Genomic DNA, 9970 nt, shown 5'->3' on the forward strand with positions numbered 1-9970 from the left:
CCTAGTTAAATGCATGCCGAAGTCCACATATCTAGGCTAATTCTTTTTTATACTGGGTTATTATTGGTATTTTTCATTAATATTATGATGTTAGTGAAATAGAAATTGTAAAAAGTGACTAACATAGCACGTCTTTGGGAAAAAACAGAACTAATTCAAAAATAAAAATTCAGAAATTATAATAAATTATTTTTTTAAAAAAAGAAAAAATTTGTGATGAAAACATCCTTTGCATGACTAACAAGATACAAACACGAATGCAAACAAGACGTTACGTGAGTGCTACACGTAGGGTGTGCACGCGCCTTCATTTCACAAACCCTTCTCCATTCACCACACCCTCTTTCCTTCCCTCATCATCATTATATATTTCATATTTTCCCCCAAAACTCAATCATTATTAACAACCACCACACTTGTCACGCACCATTTCCACAATGACCCCTTTGGCCTTCTCTCAATTCTATGAAAAATGGTTTGATCTTCTCCATCACCTTGTCAACCAGCTCTCCGACTTTGCTTCTTCCATCGCCAACTCCAAGGAAGAGTATATTTCTCCCTTGGTAGCGGCGAAGCAGGAAGAGAAGTTGGCGCAACTGATTGGCAAAGTGATGTTGCACCATGAGGAGTACTTCAGGGCGAAGTCACTCATCACGGAGAATGACCCCTTAAGCGTGGTGGCTTCTCCGTGGGCCACCACACTTGAGAGGTCTCTTCATTGGGTCACTGGGTGGAGGCCTACTACGGCTTTCCACCTGGTGTACACGGAATCCTCTGTGTTGTTTGAGTCCCACATCGGAGATATTCTCCGTGGTGTGAATACCGGCGACCTTGGTGACCTTTCTCCAACGCAGTTCCGGCGAGTCAGTGAGTTGCAATGTGACACTGTAAACGTCTCTCGTGCCACCTTTTTCTGCAATTCTTGCATTAACTATTTTTTTTATCAATTATATTTTTTTATCAATTATATTAAGTGTATGTCAAAATCAGCCTATAAAATCTAAATTAAATTACATATATATAAATATATTAGTATAGTAGCTGATTTTAATATGCAAATAGTATTTTTTGACTATTTTTATTTTTTATTTTTTGCACTGCATGTTGGTTTTAGATCAATCAAACATATGAAATGTATTTAATTTGATGCATATGTATATTGTTGATGCTCGATCCATAATTTATCTATGCGGTTAATTTTGATTTACTGGAAAATGCAGGCAGTGTTGCTGTGTTCTTATTAGTTATTATTATAGATTTATTATAATTAATTGAAAATTATATGGGTTGTGGATAAGGTAAAAATAGTTTACATTCATTAACGTAATTAAAACTGTATCTCTTTGTTAAATTTTGAAAGCATGCATGTGAGATATTATAGTTTTCTCATTATCAATAAATATAATGGTTTTCCTTTCCATCATTTGATGTATGTTCACATTTCTCTGTATCTCTCTCTTAACAATTTTTTATTGCATGTAATTATCCCAGAAGTATCATCATGAAAGAAGGGAAAAGGAATAATTATAATTTTTTTTATTTTGGGTGAGAAAATATCGTCCTATGGCTGGGTGTTATGTATACATTTTTATAACAATAATGTGCATAGTTTTCAATTTTGTTCTCTTAAAGTAAGCGTTACCTCTACTTTGAAAGGGCAATGTTCAATAACCCTCTTTTTAGAGGTGTTAAGAAAATATCATAAATAAAAAAATGTTAGGATGTTGCTTCAAAATTATGATAAAAATAAGAATACTGATCGTTTAGGTTTTTAACTGTAAATAAAAAAAATGTTTTTTATTCGTTTATTTTGATTTATGGTACATGGATTTGTGAAAATTGACTCTCATACAATTAGCTAGGTAGTCATTTCAAAAAGTTATTTATTTCTAATTTTTCATATTTCTTTATTAAAATATTAAAAAAATCGTCACTTTCAATAATAATGATAATAAAAATTAATTCTTGGCATTATATTTCTTGAAAACATGTATTTTTTGGGCCGAAATTTCAACCATTTGAAAACAATTCTCTTTTATTTTATTTATTTTTCTAATTCAAGAATCCTACAAGCCCAAAAAATTTAAATATTATTTATTTTACAACATATTTAGTATTAGTTTTGTTTGTTTTTTTGTATATTTACGATATATCAGAGGAGAAAAAAAAATTCATTCTTAGATGTAATTTATTTGGATTGGCCCTCCAGTATATCTCAAAAAATTTTTCCTTTTAAACTTTAGTTAGATATTTTGATTAGTTGTTTAATTTTAGAAGGTGGAAAAAGGGTTAAATCACCCAAGTTAGACATCCAATGGTGGATTTTATAGTGTTTTTGTTTTTGTTGTGGTGTTTAAATTGTTTAAATTATTTTTTAAATTAAAAAAATAAAATATTTAAAATAAAAATAAATTATTTAAAATTTATTAAATATTATTTATTTTTTTTAATAATTTAGATATAATGTGATAGAAGCATCATTCACTTTCAGATAATGCTTCCGGGCATTCTCGAGGTTCTGAAACATTGAAATGAGGAATGAAACATTTATTTACGGTTTTTGATTGTATTTGATATTGCACGTTTCATTTTTCTTTCACATTAAGAAATTAATTAAAAAAGAAAGTCTAGAAGCCAAGTCTCTATATAACAACTATAATTGTTTTCATAATTTATACGGTTGCCAACAAGTAGAACAGTTTGGTTTAAATTATTAATTGAAGAAGTGTTCGAAAATTTAAATTTAATATATTTTTATTACTTATAAAAGAATGCTAATAATAATTTATATTATTTAGCTTTTTATATTTAAAAAAGTTAAATTGATTATTTAGCTTTTTTACTACTTTTTGTGTTAATTTACACAACTAATATATATTTTTTTAAACAAATTTAAAAAATAGGTGAAGGAAGAGAATCAAATAACAGATGAGCTTTCAGATTGGCAAGACACTGCGAGTCACTTGATGGGACCACGCGCCGAGAGCAAAGAGAGGATCGAACGGCTGATATGCATCATCAAGAAAGCGGATGATCTACGGCTCAGAACGATGCGCAGCGTGGTTAGGTTGCTGTCGCCGCAGCAGGCGATTGAGTTCCTCATAGCGTCTGCAGAGATGCTCGTGGGGATCCGCGGGTGGGGATCGAATCATGACTGTCCACGTGGCAGATAAAAAGCCCTTTGGATTCTATATCCTAACCTCTAATTTCTGTGTTACCGCTCTCGTCAATTAAGTTTCTATTCGAATATGTTAGTACATTAAAAAATTAATCAATATTTCTATTTATATTTAGATATATTAATTTTTTAATATGTTCTTTGTCTAAAGAAATATTTAATTAATATCGGATAAAACATTAATCTAATGAAAAAAATGAATACATGCAAAACATTGTGCCAAACTCAGTATTTTCTAATATATGGCTGAACACTACTACTCGATTTAGGTAGTTCTATAATTTATGAATATAATAATGATTGCACTAATATGTTTATCTATGGAGTTATTTTTATATAAAATTATTAAAATAATAATTTAATAAAATATGTAAATTATTTAAATTTATAAATAAAGATGAATGTACGTGAATTTTTATTTTATTTGTTTAAATCAAAATTTTTGAGTCTCAAAATATCAACTTAATAGAGAGTACTAATTAAGGGTGTTAGAAGTGTAAATATGTCTTAGGAGGGACTATTATATATAATTATAATTATTATAAATTAAATTGTGAAACAACTGATGAATTTTATAAAAATATATAATTTAATATATTTAATTAAATTATTGTTTAATTGTTTTTAATTATTAATTTTAAAAAACAACAGTATTGAGGTAACTTTGCAAGAAAGGAAAAGGAACGTAGTACGTGTCTGTAGTAGAACGTCATGCAGCATGCAGAGTGACACTTTGCGAAATTCCGTCGCCTTTTAATTCAAATCTGTGTGCGCTCTTTATCATGTCCACACACAAACAATGACCTGTTGAACAGTGTGTTATATTTTTTTTATTTTTATAATAGAAAACCTATCTAGATAATTTACATTTTCCTCATTTCTATTTTTATTTAGTGGATCGATGCTGTGCTAAGAGCAGCATTATCTCGGGGGAGCCACCAACTCAGAGGAATTGAATTTCACACATTAAAATAGAAAAATACAATTTTAAGGATAAGGAGTTCAAATAAATACCGCAAACGTTAACACTTAACACATTCTTTGAATTGAGGGAATACGAAAGAAAAGAAAATAGGAAGGAAAAGAAAATAGGAGGAGAAAAAATAAATAAAAAAATAATTTTTTTTGTTAGTTTAGATAAGAAAAGAAAATAGGGTGGAAAGAAAAAAATAATGCGGGGTTTATTAAAATATTTTTATATAAGGTGAAAATAAGAGAAATGTGACAAACACTCATACAATTACATATTTATTTTTTATTATTAATTTTTACTTTTTTTAATTTTTTTTATATTCAAACAAAGCCTAATAGTGTTATACTGAAAATAATATATAATGAAATAAAAAAATGATGTAGAACAATTAACTTGTTTAAAAGAAACGGGCAAATTAAAGAAAATATTCATGAGCGTTCTATCGGACTTTTCAGTTCGGCCCGAAAGTTTACACAAAAAATAATTGGGCTACGTACCCAAAACACTTAAAGGTGAGCATCATCTATTGATGTGTGTACTCTGAAGTCTGAATGGATAAAAATTAAAAATACAAGTTTCTTTAAATACTATTGTAAAATAAATAAGAAAGATGTTTTAAATATAAAATAAAAATATGTAAATAGAAAACTCTAATATTAATATAATTAACTCGATAAAATAATTTATATATTTATATGCAGTAACGTAAAGATAGATAGAGAGAAATTATTAATAGTGTATAAAGAGAGAAGATAATTTTATTGTTGTAAAGAGAGAGCGAGAAAGGGGAGTATTTGTAATTATGTGTGTAAAATTCTTTTGCCTCGTTCATGCTTTTATAGGCAAACAAATTCTACTTTTCAAACTTTATTAATTGTGCTATGTTATGTGAATTTGCTCTCTCCAGCATAGGAAATCAGATCCACCCATAAATGAGCATTCATCCTTATCCATCCATGTTGTAACACTCTCTCTTGGATGTTCATTTAGGAATATGCTCATTAAAACTTTACTAAAGAAAAATCCAATGGGAAAAAAAAAACTTTAGTGAAGGAAAAAGAGTACAATATCCTTTGCGATGGGGACTGTCTCATTAAAAACATTGTCAAGAAAAACCCAATGAAAAAAAAAACTGACCAAGGAAAAAAGAGTACAGTCTCCCCCTTTTGTCGAAATCATTTAATGTCTCGAAATTGGTGCATCACAATCTCATGTACCAATCTTTCAAAGGAGGATTTTGGGAGTGACTTTGTAAACGAATCTGCCAGATTATCACTTGAGCGGATCTGTTGGATATCAATTGTCCCTTGATTTTGAAGATCATGAGTGAAGAAGAATTTGGGAGAAATATGTTTTGTTCTATCACCTTTGATATATCCGCCTTTAAGTTGAGCAATACATGCTGTATTATCTTCAAACAGGACAGTTGGAGCTATCTTATGATCAATCAGTCCACATGATGACAGAATATATTAGATCAAACTCCAGAGCCAAAAACACTCGCAACTTGCTTCATGAATCGCTAGTATTTCGGCATGATTAGAGGATGTTGCAGCAATCGTCTGTTTTGTGGACCTCCATGATATAGCTGTTCCACCATATGTAAACAGATATCCTGTTTGAGATCTCCCTTTATGTGGATCAGACAAGTAGCCAGCATCTGCATAGCAACTAGTTGTGACTTGGATCCATAGGGATAAAACAATTCCATATCAACCGTTCCATAAAGATATCGAAAGATTTGCTTGATTTCGCTCCAATGTCTTCTGGTTGGAGAGGAACTATACATTGCTAGTAAGTCACAACAAATGATATATCGGGTCGTGTATTATTAGCAAGATACATTAGCGCTCCAATGGCACTAAGATATGGTACTTCTGGACCAATGATATCTTCATTTTCTTCTTTAGGACGGAATTGATCCTTCTCCACATCCAAAGATCTTACGATCATTGGGGTACTCAAGGGATGTGACTTGTCCATATAAAATTTTTTTAAGATCTTTTCTGTGTATGTTATTTGATGAATAAATATCCCATTTTTTATATGCTCGATCTGCAGGCCGAGACAAAATTTAGTCATTCCAAGATCTTTCATCTCAAACTCTTCTTTTAGAGTTTTTATAATTGTTGGAATCTCTTCAGGAGTCCCAATGATATTTAAATCATCAACGTACACGGTAATAATAATGAATTCAGAAGCAGTTTTCTTTATGAAAACACAGGGGTAGATATCATCATTCTTGAATCCGTTTTTGGCCAAATACTCAGTAAGACGATTATACCACATTCGTCCAGATTGCTTTAGACCATATAAAGATCTTTGCAATTTGACTGAGTATAACTCCTGCGAATATTCATTGGATGGTTTAGATATCTTTAGTCCTTTAGGGACTTTCATATAGATATCCCGATCTAATGAGCCATATAAATAGGCTGTTACCACATCCATTAAATGCATATGCAGTTTATGATATGCAGATAAACTGACCAAATAACGCAATGTTATCGCATCCACTATAGGGAAATACGTTTCTTCATAATCTATACCGGGCCTTTGTGAAAAACCTTGTGCCACAAGTCGGGCTTTATAGCGCACAACATCATTTTTCTCATTTCATTTTCTCACAAATACCCATCGGTATCCAACAGGTTTTACATCTTCAGGTGTACGGACTACAGGTCCAAAGACTTCACGTTTTGCAAGTGAGTCTAATTCAGCCTTCATGGCTTCTTCCCATTTTGGCCAATCATTTCTTTGTCGACATTCTTCAACTGATCTTGGCTCAAGATCCTTACTTTCATGTATGATCTTTAATGCCACATTATATGCAAATATTTCATTGACAATTGTCTTATTTCGGTCCCATTTCTCTCCTATAAAGACATAATTAATCGAGATCTCATCATTTTCATAATTTTTAGGTATATGAACGTCTTCTGGCGTCAAAATTATATCAGAATTTTGGACAACTGCAGGTATCTTTACTATGTCTTTTTCAACAGGAATAGTATTTACCTCTTTTATCTTTCGATGATTTTTATCTTTGGAACCGACAGTCCTGCCACGCTTCTAACGTGTATTTGCTTCAGTGGCTATTTGTCCTACTGGGACATCAATTCGAATTGGGACATTTTCCGTCCTGCCACGCTTTTGGCGTGAATTTGCTTCAGTGGCTACTTGTCCTACTGGGACATCAATTCGAATTGGAGAATTTTTCGCTGGTATATAAGATTTGGTTATTCTCTTTGTATCGAAAAATGCATTAGACAATTCATTTGCTATTCTTTACAAATGTATAATCTTTTGAACTTCTAGTTCACATTGCCCTGATCGAGGATCTAAATGCATCAACGATGATGCATTCCAATTAAGTTCCTTTTCATAAAGTTTATTTTCTCCCCCTAATGTTGGAAATTTTGATTCATCAAAATGATAATCCGCAAACCGAGCTTTAAATACATCTCCCGTTTGTATCTCAAGATACCTCACTATAAAGGGAGAATCATATCCAACATATATCCCCAATTTTCTTTGGGGTCCCATTTTGGTGCGATTAGGTGGTGCAATAGGAACATATATCGCACACCTAAATATTCTTAAATGGGAGACATTTGGCTGCTGGCCAAAAGCTAATTGCATAGGAGAGAACTGATGGTAACTCGTTGGCCTCAAACGAATAAGTGTTGCGGCATGTAAAATAGCATGCCCCCAAACCGATGTTGGGAGATTTGTTCTCATAAGCAAGGTTCTAGCAATCAATTGGAGGCGTTTAATAAGTAATTCTGCTAACCCATTTTGTTGTGAACATAAGCTACTGGATGTTCAACACTTATTCCATTAGCCATACAATAAGCATCAAAAGCTTGAAAAGTAAATTCACCAGCATTATCAAGGCGAATTGCTTTGATTGGATTTTCTGGAAATTGTGCTTTTAATCGAATAATTTGAGCCAGTAATCTCGCAAACGCCAGGTTGCGAGAAGACAATAAGAACACATGTGACCATCTCGAAGATGCGTCTATTAGGACCATAAAATATCTGAAATATCCACATGATGGATGAATAGGTCCACATATATCACCTTGAATCCTTTCTAGGAATTTAGGGGACTCAAATCTAATTTTTACTGGTGATGGCCTTAAAATTAACTTTTTTTGAGAACATGCAGCACAACAAAATTCACTAGTTTTAAGAATCTTCTGATTCTTTAGTGAATGTCCATGAGAGTTTTCAATAATTTTCCTCATCATGGTTATTTCCGGATGACCCAATCTATCATGCCAAGTTATGAATTCATTTGGGTTAGTAAACCTCTGGTTTACAATGGCATGTGATTCAATTGCACTAATCTTGGTATAATATAACCCAGATGAAAGTGAGGGTAACTTTTCTAATATAACATTCTTATTTGAATCATGAGTTGTGATACATAAATACTCATGATTTCCTTCATTCATTGTCTCAACGTGATATCCATTTCGGTAAATATCTTTGAAACTCAACAAGTTCTTCAGGGACTTGGTAGATAATAGTGCATTATTTATTATAAATTTTGTTCCTCCAGGAAACAAAATTATAGCTCTTCTGGAGCCTTCTATCACATTGTCCGAGTCAATAATAGTATTAACATATTCATCTTTTGGCACAAGATGGGTAAAATATATATTACTTTTAAGAATAGTGTGTGAACTAGCACTATCCGCAAGGCAAATATCTTCAGAATATGTCCTTGCCATTTTTCTTCAAAAACAAATGATAATAATAATAAAATGAGTAGAAGTACATGCACAGTAAAATTATTCACATGAATACTTAACAAACTCATACATATATCAAACTATTCTATCATTGATCAAATAGCCAATATTTCCTTCAGGATCCTCAAAAAAATTAGATACATCATAATGAATGGTGGAATTTTCATAATTTGAAACAAAATTTGTTTCCTTTCCTTTGTCATCCTTTTTCAAGGATACTTGATAAAGATCAACTAGGTGCCTTGGGATACGACAAGTACGTGACCAATGGCCCTTTCCACCACAACCGAAGTATTTATCCTCAATTGATTTACTTTGCCCATTATTTCTTTCTTTATCCCACTTCTGGTGAGATCCTTTCTTATGAACATAATTTCTTTTCCTTCCATAACTTTTCTTGTTATCAAAATCTTGCCATTTACCTCTTTTGGGGTTATAATTTGTCGCATTTGCTTCAGAAATGGGGCGGCGCCAGCTGGGCGCACTTCATGATTTCTTAAGAGTAACTCATTGTTGCGTTCAGCAACAAGAAAGCAAGAAATTAGTTCAAAATATTTTTAAATTTTTTTCTCGATTCTACTGCTGCAGGAGCACATTCGAGACATGGAAGGTCAAGAAAGTTTTCCGTAACATATCAGGTTTGAGGAAGTATCACATGATTGTACCTTTCTTCAAAGTCTTTCTACAGATCTGCAAGATCTTTTAATGTAGGATATTCATTTTTCAATCATTCGTCAAGATGACAATGAAGGAAAATCATGGCCTTGACTTTTATCCTTTTGGGATGTATTATTTTCAGCCTCAATGGTATCTTCAAGATCCATTGAATCAAGATGAATTTCAACATCTATATCCATGATAAATAATTATTTTCAAATATATCAAGAGCATTATATTCAAGATGAAAGAGTTTCGACATAATAAAAATTTGTTACCTGGAGTCTTCCTAAAATTTTACCAGAGTTTCGTACTGATAACGTATTGTAAAATAAATAAGAAAGATGTTCTAAATACAAAATAAAGATATGTAAATAGAAGACTCTAATATTAATATAATTA

The 9970-nt window shown here is 31.8% G+C and overlaps 1 protein-coding gene across 1 annotated transcript; it reads left to right on the plus strand.

Moving 5' to 3' along the window:
* Positions 1-396: 396 nt before the first annotated feature.
* LOC107459966 (protein DOG1-like 4) lies at positions 397-3297 on the plus strand. Its single transcript, XM_016078286.3, has 2 exons — positions 397-887; positions 2904-3297. Exons 1-2 carry the CDS (start codon positions 438-440, stop codon positions 3171-3173), a joined length of 720 nt encoding a protein of 239 aa, XP_015933772.1. The 5' UTR covers positions 397-437; the 3' UTR covers positions 3174-3297.
* The last annotated feature ends 6673 nt before the right edge of the window (positions 3298-9970 follow it).

This window comes from Arachis duranensis, chromosome 7, assembly GCF_000817695.3.
Source record: "Arachis duranensis cultivar V14167 chromosome 7, aradu.V14167.gnm2.J7QH, whole genome shotgun sequence".
NCBI classification, from domain to species: Eukaryota; Viridiplantae; Streptophyta; class Magnoliopsida; order Fabales; family Fabaceae; genus Arachis; species Arachis duranensis.

Bases quoted from the DNA above. Each gene is read 5' to 3' on its own strand.
- LOC107459966 (XM_016078286.3), top strand. From the start codon at position 438: ATGACCCCTTTGGCCTTCTCTCAATTCTATGAAAAATGGTTTGATCTT. The intron at 888-2,903 runs GTAAACGTCTCT...TTTAAAAAATAG, and splicing joins GTGAGTTGCAATGTGACACT to GTGAAGGAAGAGAATCAAAT.